This window comes from Neopelma chrysocephalum, unplaced genomic scaffold, assembly GCF_003984885.1.
Source record: "Neopelma chrysocephalum unplaced genomic scaffold, ASM398488v2 Primary Assembly neopelma1_24, whole genome shotgun sequence".
NCBI classification, from domain to species: Eukaryota; Metazoa; Chordata; class Aves; order Passeriformes; family Pipridae; genus Neopelma; species Neopelma chrysocephalum.
In genome coordinates this window covers 47977057-47991438 of record NW_020897693.1, presented here as the reverse complement: position 1 = coordinate 47991438, position 14382 = coordinate 47977057, and the positions used below count along the sequence as shown (strand labels likewise).

General features: G+C 41.7%; 1 protein-coding gene across 2 annotated transcripts in view; it reads right to left on the bottom strand.

Annotated features, from left to right (window-relative positions):
- The window catches only part of ASPG (asparaginase), a 48416-nt gene extending 34301 nt beyond the window's left edge, over window positions 1–14115 (bottom strand). The window contains exons 1-4 of one of the 2 annotated variants that reach the window (XM_027674084.1): window positions 13912–14115; window positions 8427–8556; window positions 4283–4394; window positions 1408–1533 (exon numbers count right to left, since the gene is read on the bottom strand). In XM_027674084.1, the coding sequence (XP_027529885.1) occupies window positions 1408–1533; window positions 4283–4394; window positions 8427–8556; window positions 13912–14074 (531 nt within the window). In that variant the 5' untranslated portion in view covers window positions 14075–14115. The remainder of the gene's footprint in view (window positions 1–1407; window positions 1534–4282; window positions 4395–8426; window positions 8557–13911) is intronic. The other variant, XM_027674085.1, reaches the window with a different exon arrangement.
- Window positions 14116–14382: the final 267 nt, after the last annotated feature.

The following is a 14382-nucleotide window of genomic DNA, read 5'->3' as shown; positions in this document are numbered from 1 at the left end:
AAATCAGTCCAACTTATGCAATACAAATACATGAATAATTTATGTAACAATGATTTATTACAAAAAAAGTTTCCTTCGTCCAAACTATTTTAGACTGCAACAGATGGCAAGATTTCTCCCTGTGCTTAACAGACTTTTATAATTTAAGTGCCTAAAAACTGATATAGAGATGATTCTGGTGTGAATAAGCATATTAAGACTGGTTCAGGAAAAATATAAAAACTAGAAAGAAGTCATAGTTAAAGTGACTGAGCATGGGAGAAGTGATGATACAGAGAAAAAGCAACAGCCCCAGATCATGCAGATCTGTCACTGTGGTCTTCACAACAGCTCTCTTGCACCATCTTTCCTCACAGTATAGAAAAACTGAGCCAGTACGTTATTACTGACAGAAAAGGGCAAGATTAAAAACAGAAATTTGGTCTGCTGAGTGATGACTTCCATGCCTTTTCAGACTGCCTCTTTATTAAGAGACAGTCAGAGCTCCTTTCAGCAATAAAAAAAAGAAATCACATGCTCCCTTGCTAGATCATAGGTCAGGCAGATCTCCAAGAAATACAGCCAAAAAGAAAGCAAAACCTTGACTGTGATGTATCATGACCAGACTGCCCCACGTCAAGAAAGTAAGTGGGAGCCTACTCCTTCCTAGACTTTTGTATTTTGACTTCAAATAGACCACATGTGAAAGGGAAGTTATGAGACCGGGGAGGGGAATTTTACAGTGCGATGTTTCATCTCTCCTTTGTGATTAGAGCTGTATTTTACACTCAAGCAAGCTATTCTAGTAAGACAACCCCTCCCCCTCAGACAATATGCAAAGGGCTGATCTCCAGCTAAGAGAATGAAAATTAATAAATGTAGTCTTCAGAGGAAAGGAAACAGACCATATTAGATGCTTTTGGAATAGAAATGATCAAAAATGCATCTAATGCATAGAGTTTATTTAAAAAAAATTATAAAAATGCAACAATGAGCAACATAAGTCAGGATAACAACTGATGAAGTAAAAGCAATAAGCTTCAGGGCTTTAAAAGGAAAAAAAAACAGCTAACAACCAGCGGCCACCTGAGGCTGGAGAGATGCTTCTCATATAAACCGATTAATACACAATGGCCAATGACAGGCTCTTATATCTTTCTCTGAAGCATCTGGCCCCAGACATAATGAACTACTGGTCCGACTTGGTACAGAGTTGTAAAGTCATTAATGATAAAATTATGGGGCAGATCCTCAGCTGGTGAGCCCGCCAGTTCTCACTGATCTCTATCAGCACCGTGACCATTCACCCTGGCCAGGGGCCTGCCCTGCACTACTAAGCTATACAGTGATAATCAGGATACAACCAAGTTTTGCATATAAAAACCAAAAATGAGGCTTCCTGCTTCAACTACAAATTAATTCCATTACCTGAGATCCTGTCAGAACAACAGTTTTACCCAGGTTCTCACACATGAAGGATAAGGCTGAAGCTGTATATGCCATAGTATCAGTACCATGAAGGATCACAAAACCATCGTACTTTTCATAGTGCTCCTGGAGATGGAGAGACAGTTTTCACATTGTTAGAGCAATGCCCTGGCACCAGAAAGTGAGCTACATAGTACATTAATTTCACTGATGCAGGCAACAGTATAATACTTGGAAGGGTCCTGCACACATAATTCCTCCTAAAGTTATCCTGTTTCCAGTTTAAATAAAATTAAGGGTTAATAGGTCACTGAGCACTAGAGCTAGTAATTCTAATTATGGAACAGTCAAAGAGATTCTTCCATGTATACATATTAATGCAGCATTTTTAAACCAGAAGACTGCTAATTAGGAAAAGCTTAGCAATGGCTTTAAACAGGAATGTTAACATATGCAAATTAGTCGTATAGTCTGATTTCTTGTTGCCGCTTTTACTTTAGGGATTACACCACTTACAGGAACAGATTAGGCAAACCAAGGCTATCACAACATACAGAAAAAACAGTCCATTTAATCTGAGGGGCAGACAGGCAAACTGCCAGTGTCAGAGTGCCCTCTTCTGACGGAAAGTCATCCTTTCCGTAGCAGAAAGCAGTGAAGAGGCTTCTTGTTCATTAATGTGCGTTCACTTGCTGGTTTTTGAGAAGTCCCTTTAGACTATAAAGCACACGCAGATGTAAAAACAACTTTTACAATAATTTTAATCTACATACAATTCCACACAGGAGTTTTTTTAATGCAAATCCATGAATCACACAGCTCATCCTATTAAAATAAAGTCATCTGCTGGCTTTTGGAGGAAAAAGGAATTTGTTCCTCTAATTTAAGAGTGATGGACATAATAAATGCTGTAGTGAGAGACTCTGATGTAATTTGGTAACATGGAAAGGACTACATAGCACTCTTAAGCAGATATATGCAGGGCCAGTGTGGAGGGAAAAAAGGAGGTTTGCCATAGAATTAAACAAGTTTTTCTTTTATTTACACTTCTTATGTCTCAGCAGGCACACACCCTTGGCATGTCCTGATAATAAGGTCACCTCCACACTCCCCTGTAGGTTTCTACTTGTCCTTTTGCTATTCCTTCACTGATACTCAAGTCTACCTGTTGCTACCTGCTGGAAATTTCAGGGGATTTCTGCTTATCTCTAACAACTGAGCCAACAGAACAACCGCCAGTGTTGCAAGATCTTTCAGTAGACCAAATTATAGCCTGATGCAAAAAGCATGGTGCAGCTATTCACCAACACAGTAACAAGGTTAGTAGGTTTCAAGAAGGGCCAAGATCACAGCAATAGCCACTTGTCCTCTCTAAATCAGTATGCTCACCAATGTTTTCAGCCTTATGAACCTTATTAGATGCAAAATAACACAGTTTGGTTTAAGCTTCGTAATGTAAAAGATCAGACTGGCAATTAAGGAGACACCCGCAGAAACCTCTTGGAATATTTCAGTGTGGAAAGTCCTCAGCACGTTACAATTGTGCCAAGCACATGTCCAAGATGAACACAAAGTGGCAGTGTCTATGCACAAGCTGGAGAATTGAAGTTTCTTTTTTTTTTTTTGCCTCTGAGCACTTTTAACGTGGACTACATGAACTGGACATTTCTACATAAAAGAGAAGCTGCGATCTGTGTACAAGAAATAAACAGGTTTTTTAATTTTTTTTAATAAAAACTAATATGCCAGTAAGAAAGAAAGGCAAATTCTCCCCTGTTCAGCATGGGATTGTCTTCTTCTCTTGGCCCTGGGCTTTTCCCAGCTGCACCCCTGCTCCATCCTAGAGGCTTTCCACTTACACACCAGCTCCACCTCTTCTTTGCCCTGGCAAGATGCATTTGATAGGAGAAGCAACATCCCTAGTTTGGTGGTTTCAGGATTAGAGAGCCTAAAGGTGAAAGACTGTTACCTGGACCTTCAGCATCATTCCCTGCATTATTAAACTGTTCACGTTCATTGCTACTGTGTGGTCAAAGAAGGGAATTTACACTATAAAGCCCCACTATCGCAGAGAGAGCAGGAGGGGAAGAGCAGTATCTTCCTAGTCCCATAGTTATTTATTTCTAACAGCTATTTATGAATTCCTGGTGTGAAGCATTTGAAGTGTTTTGCATTTCTGCTTTCTTAAAAGCACACAGCTAAGTTCAGACACGGGGACAGGAGCAGAGAAATGCTGATTTTTTTTAATCCAGAGAAGGCTGTCATGAATTTAATCATATATGCAGAAATATATAGGGCTTTAAACATGTCTCACTTTGGAAAAATCTAACATTTTTTCTACTGGTTACAAAGTCAAAACTACTCAAGTCCATATGTATCCAGTGTAAGAAAGGCATGAAGATATGAATTTATTTTCTATGTCAATAGCCAACTATTAAGCTATTTGAACATTCAAATGATGTGTAACTAAGAAATCCTCAATTAAGTTACCTACACTTAAGGATTTTATTCAACATTTTTGGACAGTGAATTTGAGTCAACATTTTAAAACACATTGACCTACATATTACGTACCTTATTCAATTATAGCTGCAATTTTTCTCTTATTTTATTGTGTGGAATTATGGCATGGCTTATCATTGGAAGAACTATATAACTTTAAGGAATTTGCAACATTTTTAAAAGAAAAAAAAATTCAGCAAACCTTGCAAGCACAGTACTTGTTACTTTGCAAGTAACTAAGTAAGGTACTTAACATTTACATTTAAAGAAACATATATACATATCACACTACTGAATTATCTTGCTCAGCATACTCAATATACTGCTGGCTTTGTTTAAGTGACAAATGAATTATTAACCCACACCATAGTACCTCAAGTTTCTTTGCAATTTTGGCCCAGTCTTCTGGTGTCATGTTGGAAGAATCAAGTAGTGGTGAGAGCTCAAGGATTGTGTAAAAGATTCTTTTGTTTTGCTTAGAGACACTGTGAAGAAAGAGAATTGGAAAAAAAAATTCTTAGAATTAATATCATCTCATCACTTCTGATTTTTTCTTTGAATCATCAGATTTTACCCTCTTCCTCCCCATCTTCCAAATCTAGGTGAAAAAAAGGTCTTAAATTTGGAAATTAAATTCCAAGTTTAGAAGTTCATGGCTTGATGTGATTTAAAGCACAAACACTTAAATTTAATTTAATAATAAATACAATTTAGAAGGCAGAGAGGAGTTGTCAAAACTAAAGTCAGAAAAGAAGAATCCAGACTTACACTGTTTAAGTTTGTTACTGACTTGTAACAGAAGGTAATACGAAGCCTTAAGGTTTAAAAACGCTTCATAAGCTATTGAGAGGAATCTATAAAGCTCCCGATGTTTATAGAGGGGATGCAAAAGAAGAGTTGCAACAATTTTCTCATCCTTTGATAAATATAAATAGATACTCTATAAACAGATCCTCTTTCCTGACACAAAGGGTATCTTAAGTGCCTAATGACTAAGATTCATTTTTGTGGCCTTTAGAAGATCCATTAATTTTTTCTGACCTCAGATTTCAGAATAAAACTCTCTTGGTTCTTCAGATGACCTGTTGCCTTTGCTAGCAATAGGCTAACTTTGTAAAAGCCCAGTCCCAGACTATTAGACCTGTTGTCACCTTGCTAAGGAACTCTGCTCTACCGTGCCAGCTATGCCTTGTTATGTGGAGTTTAAGGATGTGATAATATCAAAGATCTTAAAATACTGGCATAGGCTGAAAACAGAGACCTCAGGACCATAAACAACTCACTGGCAATCAATTACTGGCCACTGAACAAGTGCAACCTTGACAGCCGGGAAATGACTGCTCCAAGTATAATAAAAACAAGCCTCAGCAACTACACAAGGGAAAAAAATTCCAAACCAAACCAAAACCAGTCACGCAACGGGATAAAGTACCTGTGGGGCTGAGGAATGTGACAATTTCAAACATAATGCAGTGTGTAGCCCAGCAGACAGAGACCAAGGATTAAAAAGTGTTTAGATACTCAAATATCTTACAAAAGTATGCAATCCCAAATTTGGAGGTGACTTATCAAAGGCAATGGTGGCTATGGAATCACAGTGGATTGTCTTAGCTCTAAGCATGCTGTCTGCTCTCCTGCCTCCAAGGACCACAGCTCTCCCTTCCTCCACCTGCCTGTATCAAGAAATCTGACTCTTCAAAGACCTTTGATTTGGCATCCAAATGGACTGCACACAGAGCATGTGTTATACCCCACAAAAAATGCTGATTTCTACACATTTACTTTCTAACCTCTCAGAATAAAGTCAACTACGTATAATTCAATTTGGCAGTTTAGATTTGGGGTAATAAAAGAACTCTAGTACTAATATTTTCTGCTACCTTTCTGAAGCTTAGAAGATGAAAGAATATCCACCATTTTCACCCATTCTTAGATGAGCTGGAATATGTTTCTATTTCCAGATGTTGCAGCCAACATGCTGCATGTTCTTGTAAAAAGTCCCTCTCCATCTTTCTTGCAAGCTCCCTTCAGGTACTAGAAGGCCGGAATTACATCACCCAAAGCATTCTCTTCTCCAAGCTGAACAAACCCAATTCTCTCATCCTTTCCTCATAGCAGAGCTGCTCCATCCCTCTCATCATCTTAGTGTCCCTCCTCTGGGCTTGCTCCAACAGCTCAATGTCCTTCCTGTGCTGGGAACCCCAGAGCTGGATGCAGGGCTCCCGGTGGGGCCAGAGTAGAGTAGGGCAGCAGAATCCCCTCCCTGGCCCTGCTGCCCACACTGCTTTTGATTCAGCCAAGGATACAATTGGTTTCCTGGGCTGTGAGCACACATGGCTGGCTCATGTCCAGCCTCTCACCCACCAGCACCCACAAGTCCTTCTCAGCAGGGCTGCTCTCAATCTGTTCATCCCCCAGCCTGTGTTGATACTGGGGCCTGCCCTGACCCAGGTGCACCACCTTGCACTTGGTTTGTTAAACCTCGTGAGCTTCCCACGGGCCCCGTTCTCAAGCCTGTCCAGGTCCCTCTGGATGACATCCCATCCTTCAGGTGTGCCAACAGCACCACCCAGCTTGGTGTCACCTGCAAATTTGTGGAGGGTGCACTCAATTGCTTCATCTGTGACATTAAAGAAGATATTAATAACACCGATTTCAATATGGACCCCTGAGGGACACCACTTGTCACTGATGTCCATCAGGACTCTGAACCATGACCACTACCTCTGGATGTAACCATCCAATCAATTCCTCATCCACTGAATAGTCCACCTATCGAATCCATCCCTCTCCACCAGGCACAGAGGTGGTGCTGACAAGTCAGTAGTTCCCAGGGTCCTCCTTTCTACCCTTTTTAAAGATGGGTACAATATTTCCCTTTTTCCAGTCATCTGAGGCTTCTAATAAATTCTGCAGACCCACTCCCCTTATGAAGCCTGTAAGACTGTTACAGAGAGCAGAGAGAGCATTTAAACAATGTGTTTAAACTGACATGCTGTACCTAAGAAGTTAGACTTCACATGAAAAATTGGCTTGCTGGATATTACATTTACACATGCTAAGAGTAAAACTGGAAGTCAGATTGTAAAGAAAGCTCCCCTGAGAATGCAGTCTAAATAAAACACAACATACCAACAGACTTGCCTACAACTTTTGATGCTTCTCTCTAAAAAGAGAACACATAATTTCTCTTACATCGACTTTACACACAGATATACAAAGTTCACAAAATACTCCTATTTTCTCCCCTCAGGAGCTCACAATATTTCTCAACCGTCTAGTTAAAATATCACTCGGCTAACACAAAAGACAAAATGGCAAATTGCCATGACTAACCTCCAGAAACAGCACTCAGCAGTGCCAGAAAAACAAGACAAGATTGGTTTTTAAACCTCAGGTTTTTGATGTGAATGATTGTTTAAGTTCTTCTGTTCTTCATGGAAAAGATGTGCCAAGAGAAGTATATTTAGGACTCAAATGGGTATATTAGTGCAGTTTTGTTTTGTTTATAATCCCTTAAAGGATTTAAAAGTTATTCAAGCACAAAATCATCACAGAGCCCCATTTTTCTTAGTGTAAGCATCGTATTTAACACAAACTATATGTTCCTATTAATACTACTGCACCAGGAGTCCATTAGTTTTCCTTTTACTACTTTTCCTGCTATCTGCCTTTTAAATGGTTACTTTTAAAAGCTTTACATAGAGACCTCAATACAAAGTAGAAAGAAATTAATAAAGCTTACATTTTCTTTGAATATCCTGGTTTTCTCTTTAAAGATTAATGAATATCCATTTTTACTCTTATAGTAAACCAGCTCTAGTCCCACTTAGTTTTAAATGACTGTGTAAAATCATCCTTTGTGCAAAGCTAACATGTTTACAGGGGTACAGTCATTCATCACAGCTGGGGAATATTTCAAATTAGCATACTGCCCTCTAAATAAAACCTATAAGCTTATTAATCATTGTCCAACAGTTAAGAAGAAATGCAGATTAATTATAAGCCTATCGTTTATTATCATAACGTTGCACAAATTTGGGAAAAACAATCACCTTTTAGGGCTTTTGAAAACAGAAGGCCTGCAGAATTAAAGCATGAGGCCTATTCACAGATGCATTAACTACATGCTACTTTTTCAGACATATGCTGAAGATAATTCACATGGAGCTATATGTAGTTTTCTTAGCATCTGTAGAATATTCGTATGTTTGCACAGCAGCAAATTAATACGAAAAACAAGGAAAAAAATGCAGAACGAAGCTGCCCAGAATGGTTAATTGTTGCCTAACTCAAAAGTTACTTCTCAGGCAGTTCTAAGGCACTTCATTGCAAATATACCAAAACACATATTTTCTATCATGTCAGACATGGTAGACTTTTTCCTTTTAAGCCAATATAAGCATTTTTGCTAATCTCATCCTGGATTCTTCATGTTAAATGTCTGGACCTGTAATTATCTGAAAATTAACACAATACTTCCTAACCCTCCCTCTCCCCAAGGAAATTATACTTACGGGAGCACCAGTGTGTTCTCTGGAAATTCATAGGAGTTGTTCAGTTTTGTTTCCTGGGCATATGTCTTATCATGCAGCATCGGCATTTTTTCCAAGCTGTTTACTAATTTATTGGCCTCAGGAGCAAGTCCTTAAAAATAAAGAATAAAGGAAGTAAATAAAGGAGCAGGGATGGAAGGAAGCAAATGGCACAGTAAGGGGGGAAGAAGTTACACAGCAGTTTGCCCATCCTTCCAAATTAAATTTAAATAGTCTACTGCCAGTTTAAAAACATGAAAATTGGACATAACTAATAAATATCCATGCAGTTATCCTTCTCTTGACTTGAAGTAAATCCTTTATTTAAGAAAAATAATGTTTCAGATCTCCTCCATATCAAATATTTATGCTTTCCCTATTTTTAATTGCTGCTTGTCTTCAAATACTGATCAGCAACAGGGACAGGAAGCCAATTTTTGCAACTGTAGCAGAAAACTACTATTCTCTTTTACATATGCCATAGCTATTATTGCTATTACTATTACTTCTTAGTGGCAAAAGACTTACAAAGCACTGAGCATTGTTTTGTACTATCAAGTTGTGATACATACTAGACACTTTCCACTAGCAGGTTTAGGACTGAACATCTGAACTGACAAGATGCTGAGAAGGTGCATAAACTGCTGAATAGAAAAAGTTGAAAGCGTGGATGCATCTCAAGCTCTGCTCACCCTCTCCCCTCCCGTGATTGGGGTCTGCCCCTCTGTGGCAGGGGCCCTAAAACAGCTCCTACTTAAACTAGCCTAAGAATACAGTTAGTGCTTGGTGGACTCTGCAGGTGTCCTGGCTGCAAACAGGTATTTCAAAGGGTGCCTGTATGCCATTCTATATTAGCCAGAAAGGCACCTGATTTTTTGACGTTACAATCCTCAGCATCACAGAATTGAGTTCACTTGTGAATCTAACCTGCATCCCCCAATACCCTGTTTCAGGAATAACAGCGACAGTCCTGGCATCCAGAATCAGAAGACACCCTGTTTTTCTGCAGTGTGACTTTCTGGGATGTTTTTCGTTCAAGGAACTTTTATCAGAGATACTTCTCTCTGGACTTCAAGATTCTACTGGTGTTACTGTCAAGTTCAGTTTAATCTCAGTGAATGTGTTTCATACTACCTGTTCAGATGGGGAACAAACTATCAAACCTCATTATTCTACTTCTGGTAGTTCTAGTTATTTCTAATTTGAAGCCAGGCAATTCCCTTCTACTTTCTAGTTCCATTTCTTTAAACATAACTCTCCTCCAAGTTAGCATCTGGGTTTTTTTGCCTCACCTTCAAACAGCAAAGTTTATTTTAAGTACTCCAAAACACAGAGAGTATTTTCAATAGTATTTTTATCTTTTTCCATTACCTTCCAAGCTGATGGAAAAATCTTTAAGAACTCCCTAATCTCCCTCCTGGCTTGCCTTAAATGAAGTTGCAGGCCTCTTCATAGCCAACTTCCTCACAGGACAGCAACAGCATTTGAGTGGATTTGTTTGGATTCCTGCCAGAATTCTTTGTTTTACAAAATATACTTAACACACTTTCAAGCTTTGGGTGTTTCATTCATTCAGCTATAATCCCTGCTTTTCCTATTAAAGATGTTCCTAGCTTAGTCACAAATGGCCACTTCTGCTGCACTTGGGCATAGAGTCATTTTGGCTCGGAAATGCAGCCCAGTTTCAAGTGTTTCCTGGGTGTTTTCTGATTATTCTTCTGCTTGTCCGGTGTTATCTTGCTCCGAATGCTGACAATGGATTAGACTGTTTATTTTTTGCATATGCCACAGGAACTGGAGAGCTCACGCACATTAATTTTCTTTAATCCCTTCTCTATAAATGGCAGTTTCTCATCTCTTAATCACTAATCTGTCAGGATTTTTCTCTAATTGCTTGCACTGAACGTAGACTTTTTTTTAAGATGTTCTGCAGATGTATCCAAGATGACCCGCTTACAACCTCTGCATCCACATCTAGCAGTGCTCTCTGCTTTAGAGCAGAGAAGCAAACACAGGGGAACTCAAGTGCAACTGTTTTAAGAACACTTCTACTTTATTATGCATGGAAAACAACTTTTGTGAGCCAAGCTTGTTAACCAAGTATTTGAAGCAACTTCACCCCTGCAGAGAAGAGGCAGGCTGTGCAACTTGTCCAAAGAGCTCTCATCAGCTTCTGTCCTTTCCCTCTTTAGCTGGCCAGCCAGGGCATCACAAAGCAGGCAGACAAAGGCAGAACAGCAAACAAGCACCTGTGGCCAAGGAGAACAATCATGGTTCTGTCCCACTGACAGTTGAGGCCTCTGCTTTTCACCCTGGTGCTATAGATAACACAGTTATAGCTACCTGCCAAACGAGACATCCTACAACCTGTGCTGCTGCAGAGAACAGGCAGCTGAAAAACTCTAATGCAGTGGGGCTCTGCACCCAAGAAGCCACAGGTGCTTGGGGAGAAGGACCATCCTGTACATCAGCATGCTGAAGTTATCCCCCAATCCTAACAAACTCACCACACGGAGGAATGCAAAGTTTTGACCTATGTAATATCAATACAAATGGCACAGACATCTACGGTGCCACATCCCAAAATTAAAAACTACATCTTGCAAAGGCAGAGAAGCAGAAAGCATTGTCCAAAATATTGATTTCAGGAGGTGTAGTCCTTGGAGCTTTCAGAAATGAGGTACATAGATTTCTAACAGGAAAAGGTTTGGACTACAGCAGCCAGTCCTTTGGAAACCTAGTATGTCTAGAAGAGACAGATAAATAACTAAGTTACCTAGGCAGACTCTATTTCAAGATAATTTATCTTTCTAAGGGTATTTAGCTTAGTTCTACTTGGATTTGTTGGGTGCTTTTTTCCTTAGTATTTCAGGTAAAAGCCAGAAAAGAGATTCAATCCACACACCCAAGGAAAAGATCTTCCTGAAGGAGATCAGCCAGGAGGAGCATGAGCACAAACTTGATGGAAAGATCAGTATCACAATAACCTCACTATGGAGTGCAGGAAGATTGTCTTTTTGAAATGCACTCCTGATAAGCCAAAAGAAACTGCTGTAGGAGGAAATAAGTAGGAGGAAGACATTTTAAAAATGCACTGAAGTCACTTGACAGCAAAATCATGAATGCTGAAACTGTCTGCACCTAAGTCTGGTTGTCATCCAACTCAAACTAACTATTCATCCTCTGAAAATTACTCCTGAGCAGGTAACCTGTAGGTGTGCAGAAAGTCCAACTGGTTCAAGACATGCTGGAGTTGCCAGATGTGTACAGGTCAACTGCAGAAACTCTGCAGGAGGTTTACAATCAGATATCATGTTGATAAATGACTGCTCCACACATGTACAATGAGCCCAAGGAATGTGATTCTATCGGTCTTGTATATGGGGGCAGTTCTGTACAGAAATATATTCCTTACAAAACACATTAGGTCTATCAAACCTGTCTGATTTTAAAGAGGAATCCATCTTCTCTCAGCAATTGGAAAGGCCACAGAAAACCTGGTAAGCCTAGGCAAAAATTAGTTAGGTAGAAACCTAGCTGGATCCCTTGACTCGTAGCAGTTGCTGCTATGAAAGGCTTCGTGCAGCTCGAGGAAGCTAATTCTGTTCACACTGCTTGCAATAAAACACTTGTAGCTCTAGGTAGGATTGTAAACAGGCACTTTCCATCCACAGGTTAATAAGAGAAATGAGCATCTATCGTTTGTTTTTTTTTTTCCCTTAAAGCATGTTGCCTTTCCCATGCCCTTTCACCAGCCTCTGAACACTGAAGACTGCCAAATATTCTGAAAGAGGTACTCTGGCTGCTCTGCAGCTAGATCTGTGTATGAAAAGCAGGTCGAAACCCTCACCAGGATACAGCAAGTCAGCATCACTGGATCATAACTGTTAGATTGTTTGCACATGCTTTAATGATTGACACTTTTTAAGCAAAAGTAAAAAAAAAGGCATACAAGATGAGAGGAAGTTACAGAGTTCATTTATAAAAGAATGAGACACGTGATTATAATTTATTTGCTTAAAGAGTCATTTGGGAAGCTGAGGCAATAAAAGTAGGAAATTATTTTAGTATAAACAATGCAAACTGAAAAAGGAAAGTCATCACGTTATTTGAAAAATGGACTTTTTTTTACCACTTTGATAGATTAAACACAAAGATGACAGCCATAAAAGAAAAAAAAAAGTAGAACAACACCTTAAAGGATCTTTCCTACAATAATAAGGAGCAGCCAATCACCATCTTCTGAGAAGAAAGGACAAGTGTTAGAAAAAAAAACAAGTCTAGGAAGCTCCAAGATGAAGCGCCAAGTGTACTCATTCTACAGATGAACAGCAGAGACCGTATTTCAGGCAACTCTGTAGTAGGGATCACAAGTACCTACACTTCTGAATCCAGACAGACACAGGCTCTGCAAGGCCTGGGATGCTCCGCTGCTTTCCAAGTGAAGGAGGGAAGAAAATAAATAGATATTCAACAAAATTGGACTGATTCCCTCTCACTCCCACTCCTTACATTACACTGTTTTCCTTTAAAACAATGCTGGCAAATGCATCTGTCATCCCTTAGGATCTGTGCCTACTGAGTGAGGGTCTAGTGGTGCTCAGGTACCACTCCAACCAGCTTCTGAACTGGGGGCCTGGGCAGGTATCAGGTGAATTTTGGGCACCTATTTGCTGACATTTAGGGGCATCTGAAAACATGTAGCATATACATGTAGGTAACTAAGAAGCCTTCAGATAAACTGCAGTCAGTATACTGATATATTTCAGAGTTCAGTTTTGCATTTAAACGTGTTTCAGCTGGTGGGAGGGGGTTTGGCATATCTAGCCTTCTCATCAAGGTAAGTCTCCCCCTCCCTTGGTAAGGCAAGGCAAAACTCTTCAATGATTTCCTGAAAGAAGCCAACAGCTGGTGGGAGAGCAGCAGAAACCTGCCCCAAGGCAGGTGAACAATGACGCTGCATCTGATCCTGCTCATCCTGACACTTGGCAGCATTTTCGCTGCCACGCTCGTATCAGCTGCCAGGTCACCACCGGAAAATCCTCGTCACGGGCACCAGCTCCAGCGGCCCACGCTCTTCCCAGCAGGAATGCCAGGCACATGCTCTCTGGGTGGCCAGGGACAGTGGCTCATTTAAGCCCAAAAACAGACTGCATGACTAGTTCGATCAGGTTGGTTTCATTTTCAGTGCGCGAAGGAGGGCAGAAAAGGACTCACGCCGCAGGAAACGCGTTGTCCCCCGCCAAAACCTGCTCCAGCTTAGCTGTGAGGTTCACAAGGATGCCCATCAACTGAGCTGCGGAATTAACCAGCCGAGGGGAGCAGGGGATTAGAGGAAGGCTCGCACCCTTCTGGCACAGTGACAAGAACCCCGGGATGCTGCACCGCGCCGGGTGTCCCCACGGTCACAGCTCAGCTCAGCCCAGCCCCGCTCCCCCTACCCGCCCCCCGCCGCCCGGCCCCTCACCCTTGGCGTCCTGCACCATGCCGATGGTGCCGCCCGTGTTGATGACCAGCACCCGCGCCTCGGCCTTGGCGGAGGGGGCCGGGGGGCCGCCGCATCCCGCGGGGCGCTCCCCGGCCAGGGCTCTGCTGAGGGAGCGCGGCCGTCCCACCGGTGCCGCCTCCATCCCTCGCCGCAGGAACCGCTACCTCCCGCCCGCCCGGACAACGGGGAGTTATAGGGAGGGCGGGCGGCGGGGCCGCCCCTTCCCAGGGGCGGGGAGAGCGGTCGTGCCCGCCCGCCGGAGTTCCGAGGGCTCGGGGCGGCCGTGCGGTGCTGCCGGGGGAGAGGGGCCGGGCCGGGCCGGGCCGGGGCAGCCCCGGCACCACCCCCTGTACTTTGCGCCGCGGAGCAGCGCCAGCCCCGGGGGAACGTCAGAGCCCTTCATGCTTGAAGGAGAAGCGGAGAGAGGCGGCGCGCTGTGGGCTCGGGGAG